This window comes from Phodopus roborovskii, unplaced genomic scaffold (genome assembly GCF_943737965.1).
Source record: "Phodopus roborovskii unplaced genomic scaffold, PHOROB, whole genome shotgun sequence".
NCBI classification, from domain to species: domain Eukaryota; kingdom Metazoa; phylum Chordata; class Mammalia; order Rodentia; family Cricetidae; genus Phodopus; species Phodopus roborovskii.
In genome coordinates, this window is record NW_026126648.1 from 11772315 (window position 1) to 11792556 (window position 20242).

General features: G+C 46.2%; 1 protein-coding gene across 1 annotated transcript; it reads left to right on the forward strand.

Moving 5' to 3' along the window:
- The first annotated feature begins 651 nt into the window (after positions 1–651).
- Qdpr (quinoid dihydropteridine reductase) lies at positions 652–17306 on the forward strand. The gene is made up of 7 exons (XM_051174074.1): positions 652–799; positions 3215–3307; positions 6415–6511; positions 7405–7545; positions 11724–11832; positions 13551–13634; positions 16676–17306. Exons 1-7 carry the CDS (start codon positions 704–706, stop codon positions 16779–16781), a joined length of 726 nt encoding a protein of 241 aa, XP_051030031.1. The 5' UTR covers positions 652–703; the 3' UTR covers positions 16782–17306.
- The last annotated feature ends 2936 nt before the right edge of the window (positions 17307–20242 follow it).

The window sequence follows — 20242 nt, forward strand, 5'->3', positions numbered from 1 at the left end:
CTTTTCTCCTACTCCAGAGGCACAGACTAGTAATCACATTTTATTAGCAAGGAAACTGAGGCACAGAACAATTGAAGGAGGTACTTAGGCCACACAGCTGTTAGGCAGTGGGGTCAAGCCAGGTTCATACTCTTACTTGGGGGTTAAAATATTTTAGGTGGTTTTTTCGTATCAGCAATTACTTTCACTCACTTGAGCTCTGGAGCAACTGTACGACTGAACTCTTGTTCTTGGCCAAAAACATCTCTGCTTGAGGGCTGAACTTGGCACCCCAGGCAGGGTATACCGGAGGGAATGCTGCACGCTTTCTGGCCCTACGGGCGAAGGCGGGCCACGCCTAGCAAGCTACGCTCCTATTGGCTCACGGGGTGGAGGCTGGGCAGATGGGCGGGGCGCAGCGGAGAGCACGTCATCTAGCGGGCCGGGAGTCTACTAGCGTGGTTTAATGTGTCTCAGCTTTAGGGCGGGGCACGCCGAGATCACGCGCCCCAGCCGACGCACTCCTATTGGCCAAGATGGGAGGCGTGGCTCTGCAATGCCTCCGGTTCCACCTCGGGGCGGGGCTTCGGGGCGGGGCACAGCGCAGGTAGGGGCGGGCGTCCCCTCTGAGTTCCGCGTTGGGTAGCGGCGGGCGGGCACGGCAGGCAGTGCGTTCCCGCTTGACATTCGATCCCGGCGCGTGGGAGCCTGAGAGGAGGAGCTGATGGCGGCTTCGGGCGAGGCGCGCCGGGTGCTGGTGTACGGCGGCAGGGGCGCGCTGGGCTCGCGCTGCGTGCAGGCCTTCCGAGCCCGCAACTGGGTAACGCTGCGGGACGATCGCTGCGAGCGGCGGACTCTTGGAGTAGGGGTCGGGGTGGGGTGGGGGACGACCGGCCCTGTGCACCCGTGGCTAGGCTACACTCGCATGCTCCGGTCCGTTCTGGGCCACAGGTGTCGGGCCTCTGCCCTGCAAGGAACGCGTGGTGTAGGTGCTCCCTAAGGCCTCCTCCAGGCCCATTAGGTCCAGCGTGACTCGGGAGGGGGAGAGGAACGGGATGAGCGAACTGGCAGGGGGAAGGGCAGAAGGGAGACTCTGCAATTGGGCTGCCCAGTCCTCTTGAATTGATCTAGCCTCAGTTTCCCCTGTAAAATAAAATGACAGTAATGTTCCTCTTTACTCTTGGGTCGATTGTGATGATTGAGTGAGATAACTGGTCAAAATAAATAAATAAATAGATAAATAAAAGCCTTTTACGTGCTAGCGTAAAAGTACTGCGGTTAATATTTTACTAGTGTTGTTTAGCCCCTGTTGGAACGGGCAGTCGAAGGCTCAGCCCCGCAGCTGCTGACATTTTTGCTTATTTAAGGATATTTCAACTACTTAGCCTAGTCAGGTGCCCACTCCCAGAGGACAAGGGGACACAGAGCTGATCTTGGCCGCAGCCTCTTAGTAAGGATCAGCACAGGAGACTTGTCTTAGAGTTAGTCCCGAGGCTTGGAGCACTTACCTGAGAGTTTAGTTAGCCTGGGCAAGGGATCCTCTGAGACCAGAGAGAAGGGCCCAGGATTTTGTTCTGGCTTAAGTGTGATACAAGAGTAATACTATTGCCTGTTTAGAACATTGGAAGCCTGGGGTGTCTTCCACGATCTGCGCAGATGGAGGCGGAGACAAAGGCAGCGTTGAGGGTGTGGGCTTTGTCTACCTCCACTGGGTCCTGTACTCTTACCTATCAGTTTTCTCTGACTCTGACTTTATAGATTAAACCATCCCCCTCTGCTAGTTAGCTTTTATTGTCACATTGACAACCTAGAGTCCCCCTGGAAGTGGATGAATTGCTCAGATCACATTTGCCTGTGGCCATGTCTGTGAGAGAGCTTGTCTTGATGGACGATTAATGTTGAGGACTTGGCCTAATATGGGTGGCACTATCTCTAGGCAGGCTGGGCTGTGGCTCTTAAGAAGGCAGCTGAGCATGAACCAGGGAGCCAGCTACTAAGCGGTGTTCCTGCTTGGCCTCTGCATTGAGCCTGGTGTGCTGATTTACCCCAAATTCTGTTTCTTGGCACCCTAGGGAGGGCTGGGGTGGAGCTGACTTTGTCTCTGTTATTATTCCCCATGGCTTGTGGTACACAAGTAATGGGTGTTGTTGAATTGATGCTGTATTTGCAATTAAAGGTAGATACTAACCTCTGGGGTTTTTAGCCTGAAGGACCCCGGAGATTTCTGAGTGATGCCAGGAGTAAGTATCCCCCATCTCATTTTGTTCTTACTAGCCCTGTTAATCATTCACCTGCTTTCTTTGATGAAGAAGATTGCCACATTATGGCTGAGCTAGCATTAATACCTGAGCAGGCATGCACACCGAAGGCCCATCTGTCTGCTGCAGAGAAGGGGGTCTTCCATAGGACAGCTGGGCAGCTGTCCATCACTGTGCACCCAAGAGTTGTGAAGGGGCTTACACTTGAAATGGTTTTATGAAATGAAAAGCATAACAACATGTGGCATGTGTAGTTTATATTTCAGCATCTGGCATTTGCAAGGATGGTTGTTATGTCCCTCCAACTCCATATTATTTGTGGCTGTCTCCTGTGCTAGCAGGGTTAAGTATTTGTGAGAGCTCATAGGCCAGCAAGACTTTTGGTTCTCACTATGGCTCTTCACAGAGGCTTTGCTGAACTCCGGGGCTTTTAGATACATGTAGAGTTTGTCCTTGAGAGGACAGCAGGGAAGAGGAAGGAGCGCTATGGCTTGGGAAGAAGTGTGGTAGAAGGTGCATCAGCCACAGTCAGTTGGTCCCTAAAGGGATGTGTGGGAGATCAGTTATTTCCTTTCTCTAGTGGGTTTTTGTTAACATGTTCAGCAAAAATCTGAACTGCTTCTAAATCTGAAGCTTTTTAAGGGCTGTGTGATGCCCCAGCTGGGAAGTTTCATGACATGAAACCTATTGCATGTTCAAGATTATTAAAAGGACTGTGTAAAATTTCTTTCAGACTGAGTAGACAATGTATATGAAATGTGCATACCAAATGTGAATTTTGCATGTAAACTCCAGTCCTATCCCCAGGATAAGTATATGCAAATATTTCAGAGTCCCAGATTGCAAACTGGAAGCATTTTTGGTCCCATGCATTTCAGTTTAAGCCCACTGTCCCTATTGCTCCCATTTCTGGGTGTGGCTCTTTAGAGAATTCACAACTCACTGACTCTTACCCTAAACTGTTTTTCCTGCTCCAGTGGGTGGCCAGCATCGATGTGGTGGAGAATGAAGAGGCCAGTGCCAGTGTCATTGTTAAAATGACAGACTCATTTACGGAGCAGGCTGACCAGGTACTTCTAAAAGGTCCCTCACTGTTAGAGGAGAGGCCCAGGGAGGGTTTCTCTGACTGTGTTCTTTGTCAGCCAATTCTGAAATCCCCCAGAGGAAAGCTTTAGAAAAAGTGAAAAACAAAACTTAAAGCAAAAGCAAAGATACATTTTAGCATCAATTTCTGACTAGCTGATTTTGGCATGTTTCCTTGTCTTTGCATGCTGGGTGTTAACTGCTTTTGCATGTCTTATGTTTTATATTTTAAAACTTTACCATTTACTTTAAATGCATCATCTCACTTAAACACTTTGTACTTTATTTTGTTGATTGGCTATGTACAGCTCACTTAGCTTCTTTATTGTATGCCTTAGGGTTTTTCTTATTTGAGTTTTTGTTTGTTTTTACTATTTAACAAGAGTAGTGTAGTCAAACATCTTTGTATATCTGCAATATTTTGAAAAGTGAAGTTACCCTAGTTCAAAGCATAAATACAAACTATTTTATTTTCAGTTATGAAATTATGCCCAAATTGTAAGACAGGGAAACCAATAAAACTCTAGAAATATGTTAAATAAATGGCAACACCACCTTTTCCCCAAGATCCTGCTACTCCCCAGAAAAAAGACGATTGTCATTTGGATGGATGTTTTAGTATGAACTTCTTAGAGGCTCTTAAGCAGTCCTACCTCTGGAGCAGCTCTTCTGATCCGCTGCCTGGAGGACTCAGGCTAGTGCTCCCAACCCTCATTCCCAAGGAAATCCCCACCTGCTTCTGGGTGGTATGCTCTGTGTTCAGGACTCCTGGATAGGCTGGCAGATGGGCCATGTCACAATGGGGTCACTAGGTTTGAGCCAGTAAGTGACAGTCTGAGAAGTTAGTTAGTGCTAGAGTTGGGGCAGAAGTCTACTTTGTTGTGCTGTCTCTGGTGATCTCAACACTGGCTGATGCTTCATGTTCTTTGACTGGTTTGAATTACAGATGTGGGAAAGATGTGCAGAAAGATGCTGGCCTAAGATCAGGCAGGTAGGAGAATGGCATAGTTACAGTTTGAGCCCAGGTAGTGCACTTCACGGTTGTGCTCTTACACAATGAGATAAGCTGCCTCAAAGCAGCCATGTGGATACAGCAATAAAAGCTAAAACTCAGGAGGAGAGCAATGTGTGGGCTTAGAGAGCCACAGTCCTTCCAGGTTGTTATCCGAGATGGGGGAGAAAGGGAGGTGGATGAATTAATGAGAATGTTAATATAGGCACACATGCCATAATCGATGTGTGGAGGTCAGAGGGCAACTCTTGGTAGTTAGTACTGAATCCAGTGGTCAAGGTAACAGGTCTGTACAGGAAGCACTTTTATTTGCTGAACCATATTGCTAGCCACCATATAGGTTGTCCCCACCTGAGACTTGACTGTATAGAACGCATCAGCAAGGCAAAATGTGTTACTATAATCTTAGCTTTTAAGATCTCTACTTCCATTCCATTGTGAGTTTCAGAGCCAACTACATGATACTTCCAATTTCAATTTTGAGGCACCCAGAGAGGGAAGTTAATCCCAATACATGTGAAATTGGTCCCCAGGTCAAAACATTCAACCAGGGAGAGGAGATATAGGCATGAGAAGAGAATTGAATCTCTAGATTCTTGGGCAGAAAGCAAAATCCAAGAGGCTGGAATTTGGAATTGCCTTACTTTATTATAAGAATGAAGCATAGGTGTAGAGTCAGATGGTTCATAGTTGCTGCTTGCTCTGTGCATCCTTGAAATGTAGGCAGGGTGGCACGGACCCTGTGCCTGCCAGGTGTGTGGGGAGTTGGTGCAACCTCTGGCCGTCAGGGTCTAGTCAGTGGCTCTTAGCCTTCCCAATGCTGGGATACTTTGATACAGTTCCTCATGTTGTGGTGAACCCCCCCCCCCAAAAAAAAATTATTTCGATGCTACTTCATAACTGTAATTTTGCTATGGTTACAAATCATAATGTAAATGTCTATATTTTCTGATGGCTTCAGGTGTCCCCGTGGAAGGGGTTGTTTGACCCCCAAAGGGGTCATGACCCATTGGTCTTGGGTCTAAGTCTGACCAGAGAGCCTTGACTTCTGAAAGAAGGGAAGGACCTCTAGGATTGTTCAGGGTCATAGGAGGAAGGTCAACAAATAATATAGCCAGAGTAGGTAGAAGGCTGAAAAGGGAGCATTAGGTGTGGTGTGCAGGAAAGGCTTGCTTTTCACTGGCTGAGCATTCCCTTTGAAGGAACAGTTTGAGTCTTCCCAAAAGAAGTAGTGGTTCCATGGAGATGTTGCTAGAGAAACTCTGGGTCTTAGTATGAATTTTCAAAAGATGGAGCAAACGGAACACTTCGAGGCATCACCTCAGACATTCCAGCCAGTAAGAGCCACAGTGGCTGGCCAGCATGGTCTGTGTGCCAGGCTGCCCTTTTCATAAATGATAATGAGAGTATGTGGATATTTCAAACATGGAGACCATTGAAATTAACCCCATGTACTCAGCATGTACTAGCATTTTGCCAGTGGCTGTCATTTTCTTGCTCTTGTGTTTTTTAATGATATTTCTTTGTTAAAGCTGTTTTTGTGTTGGGCAGTAGTGGCACAGACCTTTGATTGCAGCACTCGGGAGTTGAGGCAGGCGGGTCTCTTAAGTTTGAGGCCAGCCTGGTCTACAGAGTGAGTTCCAGGATAGCCAGGGCTACACAGAGAAACCCTGTCTCAAATAAAACAAAATAGAAAAAGATGTTTTTGTTTGGGGTGGGGTGGGTCAAGTGGAATGGAGCCTTCTCAGATCATGAGTCTACGGTTCCTGGAGAAAATTTGGAAAGGAACATACCAAAACCTCACCTATTTGTCATGAGGCTCTAGCGATTTTCTTAAGTTCCCTTTCTCCTTTTCTTTATATTTAGATTTCAGGAAGTGCTTATGCCTTTTAGAATTGTTCGTGTAAAGCTCAACCTTATGAAATCCATAGTGAAAAGCTGTTGGCCTCATTATCCAAAATGCACAGAACTTCCCTCATCTAGTTTCCCCAGCCAATTGCTTGGTTCTTGTAAACTGGCTTAAAACAAAGGGAAAGAGAAGGCAAGGCCTGTTTAGCTCACCTTTCTCCTCTTTTGTTTAAGGTCACTGCTGAAGTTGGGAAGCTCCTAGGTGACCAGAAGGTAGACGCCATTCTCTGTGTGGCTGGAGGATGGGCTGGGGGCAACGCCAAGTCCAAGTGTGAGTCTTTTCCACATTAATTATTGCCTCTGCTCCGCTCTGCTCATTGTCTAGCTGACATGGCTCTGGCCTAGATGAGGCACCAGGCTGGCTGGTTTTCTGTTTGCCTCTCAGGATACTTGCCACGGCTCTGCCTCTTCATTTGGTTTGTGATGACAGAAGTGGGAAATTTGTAGGGCTTGACTGCTCACACACAGTTCTGCAGGCTGGGAAGTCCAGAGCTGAAGTTCTGTGTCTAGTGAGGGTTCTCTGTTAGCATTATCCCATGGAGGAAGGTGGCAGGTGAAGACACCATGTGAGAGCTAGGGTGTGTGTGTGTGGGGGGGGAGGGGGCAGGTCCTGACAGTGAGACATTACCACCTGTTCTTTTTGAGTCTCTGGAATGGCTAGGGGCTAACACAGCTGTGAAGTGGCTGCCATTTCAGCTATCTTTTACAGGCTCTTAAAGGCGCTCATTAACTTTTTCCATGAAAATGTAACTCTGTAAAAACCCTCTTTATGGGCGCAGGGTGATCATCTCTTGGGTTTTTATCAGGGGTAGAAGCCAGAATAGTGATAGAAGTTCTATTATAAACCTAATAGCCTTCATAAAAGTAAAAACAGTTTTGAAGCCATGACAGACCGGTGCGTCTGTTGAACCCAGGTTCATTTGCTAGAGTTTATTGGCTGAAACTCTGGCAGTTAGTAGGTGAGGACGCTGAGACCCAGGGCACTGTGTGGCCTGTGGTTAAACCTGCGCCTCTGACCATTGATCCCTGTGCTGTTTTTATTAGACCTCCGAGGTAGAACAGCAGGGCCTGAAGGGCCTCTTGTAGTGAGGGCCATGTGAGTTGAGCTTGCCTTCTGGGTTCTTGTCTGGGAATGATGAGTGCCCATGTGTGCCCTTCCCCCAGCACTCTTTAAAAACTGTGACCTGATGTGGAAGCAGAGTATGTGGACATCCACCATCTCCAGCCACTTGGCCACCAAGCACCTGAAGGAAGGAGGCCTCCTGACCCTGGCTGGGGCCAAGGCTGCCTTGGATGGGACCCCTGGTAAGCCTTTATCTTTTCCATGTGTGCAGCCTGAATGCTTCTCCTGCTGGGGCTACCAAATGCATTGTGGGTTGAGGAGGTGCAATTCCCATTGTGCCCTCAGGAGCTTTCCCATTGGGCAGATTGCATTCCTTTTATGCTGGAGTCATCTTTTGGGGGAACAATCTTGATCATTTACATTTGTCCCCGGTCATGGGACTGTAATTTGGTACCCATCTGGTTTATGATCTGTGGTCAATAGAGCAATACAGAGTAAACTAGATGTGTATTACCATTACATTGCAATCGCGGGTCCCAAGGAAGTATATTGGCAGGTGTATTCTTGACTCCAATTCTTTGGTCAAATATCTGCCACAGTTTCTTTAATTGTAAAACAGTGACAGTAGTACCTAGCTTAAGAGCACATAGATGGTGCCTACCACATGGTAGGTCTTACTATATTCACATCAAGTACCAAGTATTATTATATGTACTTTCCACTGCACATATATTTTTTGTTGAATCATGCATACGCATCATTGTTACCTTTCCAATTCATTGGTTAGAAAACCAAAACCTAGAGAGTTAAATAAATTGTCCAGATTTATTTAATGAATGCATAGTGAATGAACTTTGAACCAAACCCCTCATCGTTTCTAAATTGTGAGCTGCTTTCATTCCAGTGCAAAGACCCTTCCTTTTGTATTTCTTACTCCTGTATTCTTTTGCTGGGGCTTCCATGCCTTGGCTTGCTTAATCAATAGACACATGTTTCCTGATGATTCTAGAGGTACCATGTCTAAGACGAGGGTGTTGGTAGGGTTGGTTTCCAGGACTTAATCACTGGCTTGTAGGTGGCTCCTTCTTGCATGCTAGATGATCATCCCTCTGTGTGTCTGGATCCTAAGTTCCTTGGTCCTTCTGGATTAGAGTTGCACCCTAAAGACATCATTTTAACTAAAGCACCACTTTAAAGGCCTGTGTTTCTTCCAAACACAGTAAGGTTCTAAGTTATAGTGGGGTTAGTACAACACACAAATTTGGGAGTGGGGTGTATTTCAAGTCACACATTCATTTAGGGCCATGGCTAACGGCATCTAAGAAAGGAGCCCAGAGGGGTGGGCACTAACCTCATCTGTACTAACCGTGTTTTTAAGAGGTACATTTCCTTGAATGACAAGCGGTAGAGATCTTGGGGCACCTTCTCAGTTTTAATGTAGCTCACTGAACCATGAGGCTCTTGCTAATTAGTAATTTCTTGCTGCTCATCGCATTTCACAGAGCATAGGATCTAAGAGGTCTGTGGCTGTTGCAATAATTAAAGCTGTGTAAATGTTAGACGTCTGTCTGGTTGAGAGCTGGTTTTTATTAAAGGTGACATAGGGCAGACGCGCTAGAAAGTAAATAGAGAAATGAGTAATAGGTTGACATTTCAAAACCAAAACCCTGGGAATGAAAGACTAATTTTTAAAGGACAAAGCAAGCTTCAGTTTCCTTTGGCTTACAAGTACAGATGGCCCCACGGTGATGGTTCATCTTAATGACCCTTCTGCTCTGCAGCCATTCTGGGCTGTGTGTGGTTGGAAGCCACTCTTGAGGGACTGTATGATCACATTATAATTGGGAAGAAAGTATCCAGCATAGTCGTATGTACTTTTTTAGTATTTTGCAAATGATCTCATATCTGTGTTATTCTGTTGAATTAATCGATGGGTTGCTGGTTCTCATTTCTTTCCTCCCAAAGCTTTCTGGTCCTCACAGTGTAGAAATATAAAGGTAGAGAGAGTGCCCTGTACTTTGCTGAGCTGTATTTTTAAACTGCTGTTGGCTTAAGCTGAGGATGGTGAAATACTCCTCTAATAACTTCTTGAGACCTTGACCCTCTTTGGCAATCAGTGCTGTTGCTGAAGCTGGTCAGTGATTGGTTCCCGGACTGGGCTGTGACTCCCACCTCCCTGGGCCTAGGTTGCCTCTGCAGCTATTGCATTTGGCGGACCTTCCATGACAACAGCATCACTGACTTCACTTAGCAGAGCTGCGTTGTGGGGGGAGAGGAAGCTTAAGGGAGCCAGTGTGCCCGTGTCAAGACGTACTCCTCACACGGATTGCCTGAACATGTGCAGCTCTTTATACACGCCACACCCTGGTGAATTACTCTCTAAGTAAATGTCCTGGACAAGGCAAGGGGATAAAGTGAGAGCGAAGGGAAGACTCTGTCTCTGAAAACATTGTGTAGAGGAGCTGATGTGACCAAGGGCTCCGAGCCTGATGAAGAGATCGTAGGGAGAAAGCGGGATGGCAGTGTATTGTTCTTATTCATGTATGTTTTATTAGCCTGTTTTAACCTGTGCATGTAGGAAACATTCACACGGTGCTGAAAGGCACACACTTAATAGGGAGACTGGCACCTGCTCAAGTGCCTGATCTCTACAGCAGTCCTCAGGAGGTCACAGACCTCAGGCATCCTTGTGGAGCATTCCATCTGTGTTCTTGTGTGCACCCATGCCACATCTGTGTTTACATTCAAATATTTTTATAGTAGAAATTATTATATATACATATTATATATACATATATACATATATATATATATATATTTTTTTTTTTTTTTTTTTTTTTGAGAGAGAGAGGTTTATCTTATGTAGCCTGGAATGAATTTGAACTCACACTTCAATTGCTAGAATGTCAGGTATCTGCCACCATGACCATCAACATTCATATGAGTAAAAAAATGTATTGGGGGCTGGGGAGATGGGCTTTGTGGGTAAAGGCATTTTCCACCAAGCCCGATGACTTGAATTTGATCCCCAGGACTCATGTGGTGGAAGGAGAGAAACAGCTTCCACAAACTGTGCTCTGATTTCCATACACACATGGACCCAAAATAAATGTAATTTTTAAAATGTATTGAATACCTTCTCTTTCTGTGGCTGGGCATGGAAGCTCATGCCGGTTATCCATAGATAGAGGTAGGATTGCTCTAAGTTTGAGGCCGAGCCCAGGCTATGTAGCTGGTTCTTGTCTGGCCAGGGCTACATAATGAGAACCTGTTTCAGAAACTAAACAGAGCTGGAGACATGGTTCAGTGGTTAAGGGCACTTGGTGAGGTTGCCGAGGACCTGAGTTGGGCTCCCAGCACTCATACCGGGTGTCTCACAACCCCCTCTTACTCCAGCTCCAGGGCAACTGATCCCCTGGGCTCCAGGGCTACCTGCATTCATGTGTAGTGATGGCTGGTGGCTGCAAGGGCTGCTGATTCTCCTTGGATCACAGTGCTTAGGAATCATTGTGTGTCCTTAGCCGTCACCTTCAGCGTGGATCTGGGGTTTTACCCTAGGAGTCAGGGAGCTGCCTTGCATTTTCATTTGCCTATCAGGGAACCTGGGATTCATGGTCAGAGGAGGCTCATTGACATACGATGGTTATGTAGGGGTTTGGTACCTGGAAGCAAGCAGTCCTTTTCAAGCACTAGCATGATGGTGATGGGCATGAAGATCATAGAGAAATGATGTCAAGGTCAGAGTTGTAGCAGGCAGCCATGTCAGAACACACAATCGGATGCTGTGCAAAGTGGATGTGGAAGGGAATGGTCCCAGTGGTCAGTAGATTCTTGTTCCACAGTGGGGATAGCTGTGCACTATCGAGGGTACCATGAATAGATGGGACAGTGGGAAAACACCTTCCTTGATGCCCCTGGGCAAGCAGCTTAGTCAAGCCGGTGCTATGCAAAGCTATGCCCACCCTCATCTGCTCAGCACTCCCTTACACCACCTGGCCTCTGTGGCCTCCCTGCCTTTTTCCTGGTTGATTTTTGGTCCTCAGTGCAGCCTTGTTGATGGGTTGAGGTATACGCATGAACAAAATCGAGGTTAGAGAGTCTGGGGCCCTTCCAGTCATCAGGGAACAGGCATGAGAGCTCCACTTTTGAAATATCCAGCTGAGGACCTTTTGTGCTCTTCCATGCCACTCAGGAAGTTGAAAGGCTGTTGGCACCAATGCCTTTTAAAACCTGCATTCTTGGGAGCTGGCCAGGGGCCACACCCTTGCCCAGTCATCCCATGACCTTTTCCTGGTTGCTGTTATTTTGGTAGGGCTAGTGAGGATGCCAGGTATGGCTGTGGCTAAAGTCTCAAGGGACAGAGAGCTGAGGAGATTGCACCTAATGTCTATGTAACCAACTGTTTCCTTCACTTTCCCAGGGATGATCGGCTACGGCATGGCCAAGGGCGCCGTCCATCAGCTCTGCCAGAGCCTTGCTGGGAAGAACAGTGGCATGCCACCCGGGGCTGCCGCCATTGCTGTGCTCCCGTAGGTGCTTAGGAGTTCCCATTGCTTACCCCTTGCCTGACACCGAGTGTTGACATTTTGAGAGTCCCTTTCTATCGTGGCTTTGAGTGTGTACACTAACGCCCCTTAAGCTCCTATCTTACTGTATTCCTACCACTGTACACAATACCCTAGACTAGGTATTTTATAAACCACACAATTATACTGACCACAGTTGTATGGATTGGAAGGTCCAAGTTGAGGATGCTAGCAGGCTTGGTGTCTGGTGAGAGCTTGTAGGTAGTGATTCTCAACCTTCCTAATGTTGCAGTCCTTTAATACAGTTCCTCATGTTGTAGTCATCCCCAACCATAATTTTTTATAATGTATTTATTTTTATTGTATTTGCATTGGTGTTTGCCTGTATGTCTGTGTGAAATTGTCAGATCTTGGAGTTACAGACAGTTGTGAACTGCCATGTAGATGCTGGGACTTGAACCCAGATCCTCTGGAAGAACAGTCAGTGCTCTTAACTACTGAGCCATCTCTCCAGTTCCGAATGTTTTTTTGTTGCTGCTTCATAACTAATTTTGTTACTGTTATGAATCATAATGCAAATATCTGTGTTTTCTAAGGGTGTTAGATAGCCCCTTGTGAAAAGGTTGTTTGACCCCAAAGGGCTTACGACCCAAAGGTTGAGAATGCTACTATAGGTGGTCCCCTTTCTACTATCATATGGTAGAAGGGCAAATGGGCTTCCTCAGCCCCTTTCTATAAGTGTCCAAATCCATCAATGGGGCCACACCCCCAACCTAATTATCTTCTGAAGGCCCTGTTTCTGTTACATTGCAGGCTAGGTGTCAACCTAGGAATTCAGCCTCTGACAGTGTTTCGGGGTTTTGATGATCTGTCTTGAGGGATGCATCTGTCTTTTTTGCCTCTGTTTTTTTTTTCTACCCCCTCATTCCTACTTTTAAAGAGTCTACACAATTTATTTAGTTCTTTAAATTGTATAAAGGCAGTGTGTGTGCGCATGCGTAGCAAAGCGGGGGCATCATGTGGGGGGAAATTAGGTAGGAGATCATGAGAATCTGTTGGGAAATTTCTAACTGACAGGAAGCAAATCCCTTGTCAGCTGTCTCAAGCAGATGTTGCTGTTTTGGACATGGTATATTCTTTCAGTGACTCTTGCTTCTGGTATGTAAAGGGTTCTGGGGCCGCTCAGGGACTAGCTAGCTTTCCAGTCCTTCACTTGTAAGGTTTTAAGACTGAGCTGCCTCCCGGCTGTTCTGACTGATGTCTGAGGCCCAAATGTTTTGGGCCAATTTGTATTCTCTTCCTGAAGATCCCAAGTTTCTTGGAAGGCAGCCATATACTTGAAAATGATACTTTATAATTTTGATATTTTGAGGAGTATTATTTCACATAAATCATTTGAGAGTGTGCACGAGGACTTAATAAAGCACTTGCCTTTTACAAAAGCTGTAAAGGTGAAATGTGACTCTCCCTGTTTTCTTCTTGTCTGCCCTAGTGTGAGTCACAAAGAGCCTTATTGGATTTCCCTCAGCTGTGATTTTTGTTAATGTGGACAGCTTGCCGCTCTCGCTCTCTGATTATCCTGTCTGATCTCTGCATGTAAATGTCATGTTCAGTGCTAGAGGCTCCCAGTGCTGATGCTGTTTGTCTTTTCATGGTCAAGGACCCGGCTCCTGTTATTACAAAGACTATGCACAAATGACACACTTATCTCTACATTGCAGGGTTACCCTGGATACTCCAATGAACAGGAAATCAATGCCTGAGGCAGACTTCAGCTCCTGGACACCCTTAGAGTTCCTGGTTGAGTGAGTATCACAGGCAGTGATTAAGCAACCTCCAGTCTCTGTCCCCTGCCCTTTGGGGTTTCTCGGTGATCTTGGGGAAGGTTCTGGGGCTCTGAGGTCCTGAGGCACCTGGATTTGGAGAAGAGCAATTGTGTGGAGGGATTAATAGCCCTGACATGAGTCCTGACTCCCTTCTCTCTGTCCGACCACAGTGAGCACATCTGTAAACCACCCTAGGACACAGATGGCTTACCTGTGTTAAAGAGGTCCAAGGTGCAGGGAAGGAAATGATAGTGTGTGTTAGCACTAGCTAGGCAGTGTGTCTGACCCACAGCAAGTGTTCAGTAATCCCCATCTCCCGCTTATATTGGCAATATATCCCAGGGGTAATTCTGAGGCAGGAAGACGGGGGGTGGGGGGGGTGGGGGTGGGGGGAGGGGGGCGGGCCCGGGGAGTCTCAGTCACATGTCTCAATCAGTGCTGAGTTACAGTTGTGTGGACAGTTTGAAAGCTCAGTGGACAAGGAGTTGGTTTTATTGCTTGGTGTTTCATTTTCTCAGTTCCTTTAAGTCATCATCGTCTCCTCCTCCTCTTCTTTTTTTTCCTTGAAGTCTTCTATTTAGGAAGTTTGGGTTTACAGAATACTTACTGTAGCCAGATGCTGCCTCGTATGGAGATGGCTAGGTCACAGTTCCTATAGGAGGTGACCTTCCACAAAGTGCCAGTGTCATAGCTGCTTTGATGGCTGCAGTGGGTGTTTATTTATGACATAATGTTAGAACTCACGTAACTAACATGGAGAAAACAAGTACTCATGTATTGCTAGTTATGTGCCAAGCACTATTCTAAAATTTTCTGTGTGTGTGTGTGTGTGTGTGTGTGTGTGTGTGCACGCGCAAACATGTGCATACATAGGAAGTCAGATGTGATTGACATTGTGTGTCTTCTTCAGCCATTTTCTACATCTTTTAAAAGATGTGTTTTATTTTCAGTTATATGTATGTGTTTGTTTCAGTTATATGTAATTGTGGGTGTGTGCCCACGAGTGTGGGTGTTGGAAGAGGCCAGAGACTTGAGGTCTCTGGAGCTGGAGTTACGAGGGTTGTGAGCTGCCTGGAGAGCAAGTGGGGAACTGAACTCAGGTCCTCTATAGAAGCAATATGCATTCTTACCCACTGAGACATCTCTCTCTCTCTTTTTTTGAGACAGTCTCACTGAATCGGAAACTCACTGATATACTGGCTGGCTGGAGCATGAACTCCAGTGAGCTTCTTGTCTCTGCCTCCTCAGCACTGTGCGGCTGTGCCTGACTTTGTTCTCTGTGAGCTCTGGAGATCTAAATAATCTTCATGCTTTTGTGACAAGCACTTTACTGACTGAGCCACGTCCCCTACTCACATATCCTCTTACTTATTTAATGCTCATAGAAAATTATTTTGATCTAAGAGTTGGGACTGAGTACCCTGCCCAAAGAACAGCAAATCTAGGCTCTAGCATGGCTGTGGGTCTGCTGACCACATGGTGAACTGGGAATCATGCTTTAATACCTGATTGAAAAGGGAAGTTGCAGAAGACACCATGATTTGATTTGTGACTACTTTTACATTTCTCTTTAAAGGTCAATGTTCCTACAATGCTTGAGTGACATATTAACCTAGAATCTAGACTCTGGACTCAACCTCAAAGCTCCTGGGTCTGAACTGGTGCTTAATCCCAGGTTCCCCGGCAAGGGCTGTCAGGCACCCTTTGCTGTAGTGACCTCTTTACCCACTCGAAACTCACTGGACAAGTTAGAGTGAAGTTTGTTTGAAACGCTGTGAGCACATTGCTTTCTTTACCCTCTATGGTAAGCATGCCTTCTCTGGCACCCATGCCACACTGCCGGAGAGGCCACAGGCAAGACAGACATGTGTGATGAACACAAAAACCCTTTGTCCCTCTCAAAGGCACCCAGCTCAGCTCTAGCCCAGAGATGGGACCATGACCGTTGACAGTATTTCAGGGCGTTTCAGCAGTGATTTGGGTTCGGAGACTATACACTTTCTTGGCTGTACAATATCCAGAGAAGGAGCCTGAGTATCTGGCAGCTGACTGTCAAATCTAGTCAGAAGGGTTGCTCACTGGGAGCACAGAGTTGCATCCTAAGAGCTGAATGCTTTCCAGTTAGAGGTCTGAGATCCAGAGTCAGGTGAATGTAAAGCTCAACTGTTCTCAAATGTAAAGCTTCACTGCTTGTTGCTGTTGCTTGCAAACTTTTGTGCCTTTTTTTCTCCTTGGCTTTTAAACTTCATAAACAAGATCTTCCTTTGTTCCTGATCGGCTTAGTTGCCCCTCTCCACAATATTTTAGATTCCCAATATATTTTGCTATCACAGCCTGCTTTTTGTGTCTTGCCTTGGGTACTTCATACATGTTTTGCTGAAATTAAAGAGTGGGTTATCATCCTTTTAAATTTGAGAAGGAATAAAGCAGAAGCTGGCTTTCTTTGTTGATGGTTCTCACGTGTCAACTCAGCCAACTTCACATCAAGAACACTGAAAGAAATTATTCTGTACTGAGTGGGTGCTGTTATTTCCTAAAGACAGTACAGTTGTAACAGCTGTTAATGTTGCAGTATGTGTGTCGTGTGAGTTACTGTTAGTAGTCTGGATGTGGTTTAAGGAGTTTGGGAGAATGTGTGTGGGTTATGTGCAGATAGCATGCTCTTTGGGGTCCTTGGCAGTCTGGGAAATCAGACCTCCATAGGTGCTCAGGGATGGATGCCTATATGGTGTGCTTATCTGTCTCTTACAGTTAATAATCTAAAGTCTGTTTTATTAGTGAAAATCATATTGCTGTGTTGTGAAACACTTTCATCATGTAGATAAGGACAAAGGTAAAAGCTGAGATTACACCAATTCCTAGTCAGGCACCAAGCTCTTTGGGGACCTGTTTCTAATTCCTTGATGTCTCTGGCTTTCTCATAGCTCACCCAGAAATGACCTTTCACACCCATGGCCACCCATAAGAATATTAGCATGTATCCAGAGTTTTGCTTTAAGAATGTTCTCTTCTTATTCTAGAACCTTCCATGACTGGATTACTGGGAATAAACGGCCAAACTCAGGAAGCCTAATCCAAGTGGTAACCACAGAAGGGAAGACAGAGCTTACTCCAGCGTATTTTTAAGCCTCATCTCAGTGCCTGGGAGGACCCTCCCAAAACATCACTAACCAATGAGTGGCTGCATCTGGCCCCATGTTTTCTGTATTCCTGTCTGCGTTATGAGATAACCAGTCCTGTTTGTCTATTACATAGCATTCCTTTGCTGTTCTGGGACAGTGTGGTGTTTATGGGAAAAGAGCAGGAGACCTGTCAATAGGTAGCACTGTCAGTGCTGAGGGCCCAGCAGGTGTGTGGACAGCCTGCATCACAGCATCACAGCATCCTGGATGGCTTTGGAATCTGCTGGGATGCGCCTCTCATTGGTTGGCATTGGGGCACTTTGAAGTCCAGCCTGTTTTTGAACTCCATGTTGGTGCCATAGATGTGGTTTTTATGGCCTGGAATTGAACTGCCTTGAGAATTGTGTGATGTAAGCAAACCCAATGGACTCTGTCATGATGTCCTTTTGTGTCCCAGCCTAGGCTAAGTGTGCAGGAGAACCATCTGTGAGTGTTTGCAGTATTCTTCCTAATAAACACGCTTCATGTCTTCTGTTACCTTTTTTACTCAAGTCCTGATGTGCATACAGGGGTCCTAGGAGAGTGGAACCATGAGGTGTGGGGGTCTTTTCTCTTGGTGTCTGAAAAGAGAGTAGAGTTGATCTGAGGTAAGTGTTTTCCATGTGGCAACACAGGTGCCAGCCTGTCATGTGCACATACATGACTAGAGGCTTGGGTGGCCCTGCGAGGTCAGAAGCAGCTCTCCATGTGACTGATTCAGACTGTTCTGGTTAAGGAGTTGTGATGTAATCCAGTCTGGTCAGTTTACAGATGGGGACACCGAGGCCCAGAGAGATAATTAGCATCATCGTTGCTTGCCAGAATCCCATCACCAGGTGGTCACCAATTATAAAGAACTTTGGTTTGCTTTCTCTTCTCATGAAATGACATAGCACCAGCCATTTTAAGGGACAGACTTCAGCTGTTAGGACACAGCTCTGGGGTTCAGCCATCACCTCTAGTTCCAGAGTATTCTCATTGACAGGCAGATCCAGGGCTCTTAAGCATCTCTCAGTGCCTCCCGCCCCCTGGCTGCGGACTGACGCTCATCTTCATTACGTCAGAGGGCTCCTTTGTCCTGGGTATCTCATAACATCTGACATCTCGTGCCTGGTTCACACATGGCATGGTCTCCACACTTCCCCTCTCTAGACTGTGTCACCTGGTGATGGAAGATGAATACTCCCTTGTATCAAAAGGTATTGTGCTCATCCAGTTGACAAGTGGCTACACTCTTGGGCCGTCTCCTCCTTCAGGCTATTGTAACTAATGCTGTAAACATTCGTAGACAGTGCAGGCAATAAAGGGTGACTTGAACAGCAAGGAAATAGGCTGGGAGGTGACACTAAAGTTACCCAGGGAAGATCAGCGATTGAGTCTGCTAAAACACAGAGAGATGACTCAGTGGTTAAGAACACTGGCTGCTCTTTCCAGAGGCCCTGGGTTTGATTCCCAGCACCCAAATGGTACCTCACAACTAGTTCTAGGGGATCTGATGCCTTCTGCGGGCGGGCACAGGTGCACACATGATGCACAGACACCCATACACACAAGAGTAACCTTAATAGTATAAATGACATTAGTCCATCTTGTGCTACTGCAATGGAAATACTGGAGGCTGCTAACAAAAAAAAAAAAAAAAAAAAGGTTTGTGTTGCTCACATTTTCACATTTACTGGGGGGTGGGTAGCTATAAAGAAAATAGGTTCATGTTGTTTGCATTTCAAGAGGCCCAAGGGTCCACATGTGATGAGGGGTCAGCACATAAACGGGGAACACAAATCCTACCCAAAGAACAGCAGATTCTGATGGGGAACAGGCAGGGAGGAGAACTAAGGATGTGGTGTGCTGGGCTAAAGAGCATGTGTCGAGGTGGACGGGGTAATGCTGCCGGGAAGAGAAATGAAAGCTAAAACCTAGCTGCTGGCCACTGGCTTGGCCGCTGCCATTGTGATCTTGAGGACAGGCTTCAGTAAAGTAGCAGGTATGACAAGATGAGTGAGCATTAGTGTGGGTGGAGAGGAATTGTACAGACACTCTTAATTCATGCTGGGTGGGGTCTTGTGAACTTAGTCCTCGAATATAGTCTAGAAGAGTCTATCAGGTTTGGGCTCTGCTTTGCCCTCAAAGATAAGCACTATTGCTAAAGTTTATTGAGGAGCTGGTTGGCTGAATGGACTTTGAATTCTGGCTTAGTGGGTTTTCAGGTTCCCTCAGCCTGTGTGGTTCCGGAAGTCGGGCATTGGCCACAGCTTCTGGGAATGGTCAGAGCTGCATGGTATGGCCATAGAGTGCTAGGAAGCAGCCTGCTGTGGTCTGTTCTAGTAAGCAACTGAGACCTTCTCTAACTCACCCACACCAGTGGGATAGAAAAACAGAGTCTGAAGAAGTCAGCATGCGTGGGGACTCGGTTCTTATGCTTATTTCTGTGCAACCCTGAATGTCTGCATTTATCTCTCATGGGATGAGGCCTTAATGATCTCCAAGGATGTAGTGAATATAGGCTAAGGGCCTGATGTGTTTAAATGGTCAGAGGATGGTAGTATGTATCACCAGCCCATTTTGTGTGTGTGTGTGTGTGTGTGTGTGTGTGTGTGTGTATGTACACATGTATGAGCAGGTATGTGAGCATGTGTGTACACATATGGAAGCCAGAGAAAAACCTCAGATGTTGCTCTACCATCCTTTGTGTTTGGAGACAAGGTCTTCACTCACAGCTACGCTGGCTGGCGAGTGAGCCCCAGGATCCACTTGTCTCAACCTCCTCAGAAACAATGATGTAGCAGTAGCCAGAGGTAGCAGACTAGGGTGATTTTATGTTAGTGTGTGGGGGAAGGCCAATTAGCAGAGCTCCCTTGGGAAGTAATTCAGTGGTCTCCATCAGTACTCTAAAAGCTTTACATCATCCGAGCTAATAATTCCACTAGATGCTAGGTAAGAACCAGGCACCGGGGCAGAGACTTGTGACAAACGGAATTCCTACGTTTAAAGTACTGAAGTCATGGAAATAGCCCCGAAGACCCACAGTCCAATGCTGTTAAATAATCACTACATTAACATGTTTCTAACATTTACTAGTGCACCTTCATTGATTCACAACTCCACAGAGGAAAACTCAGTTCCTCTGCCTGTGTCATTGAGGAGAGTGAGGTGTAGACATTACTACTGGCCCAACATCACACAGCCATGAAGTAGCAAGGGCCAGCATTTGGAAGGGCTTTCCGGGCACTGGACTCCATCACACTGCAAAGAAGCAGTGCCATTAATTAGCACAACTGTGCTGATATTAAACACGATGGTGCTATTAAAAAACATCTCAGTTTGAAATAATTCTTAGTGATGTTGTATGGGACACATGTAACAGGTGATGTCATTCCAATTACACTAAAACACGTCATCATGAAGCCACAGTTTTGAAGATTCCAG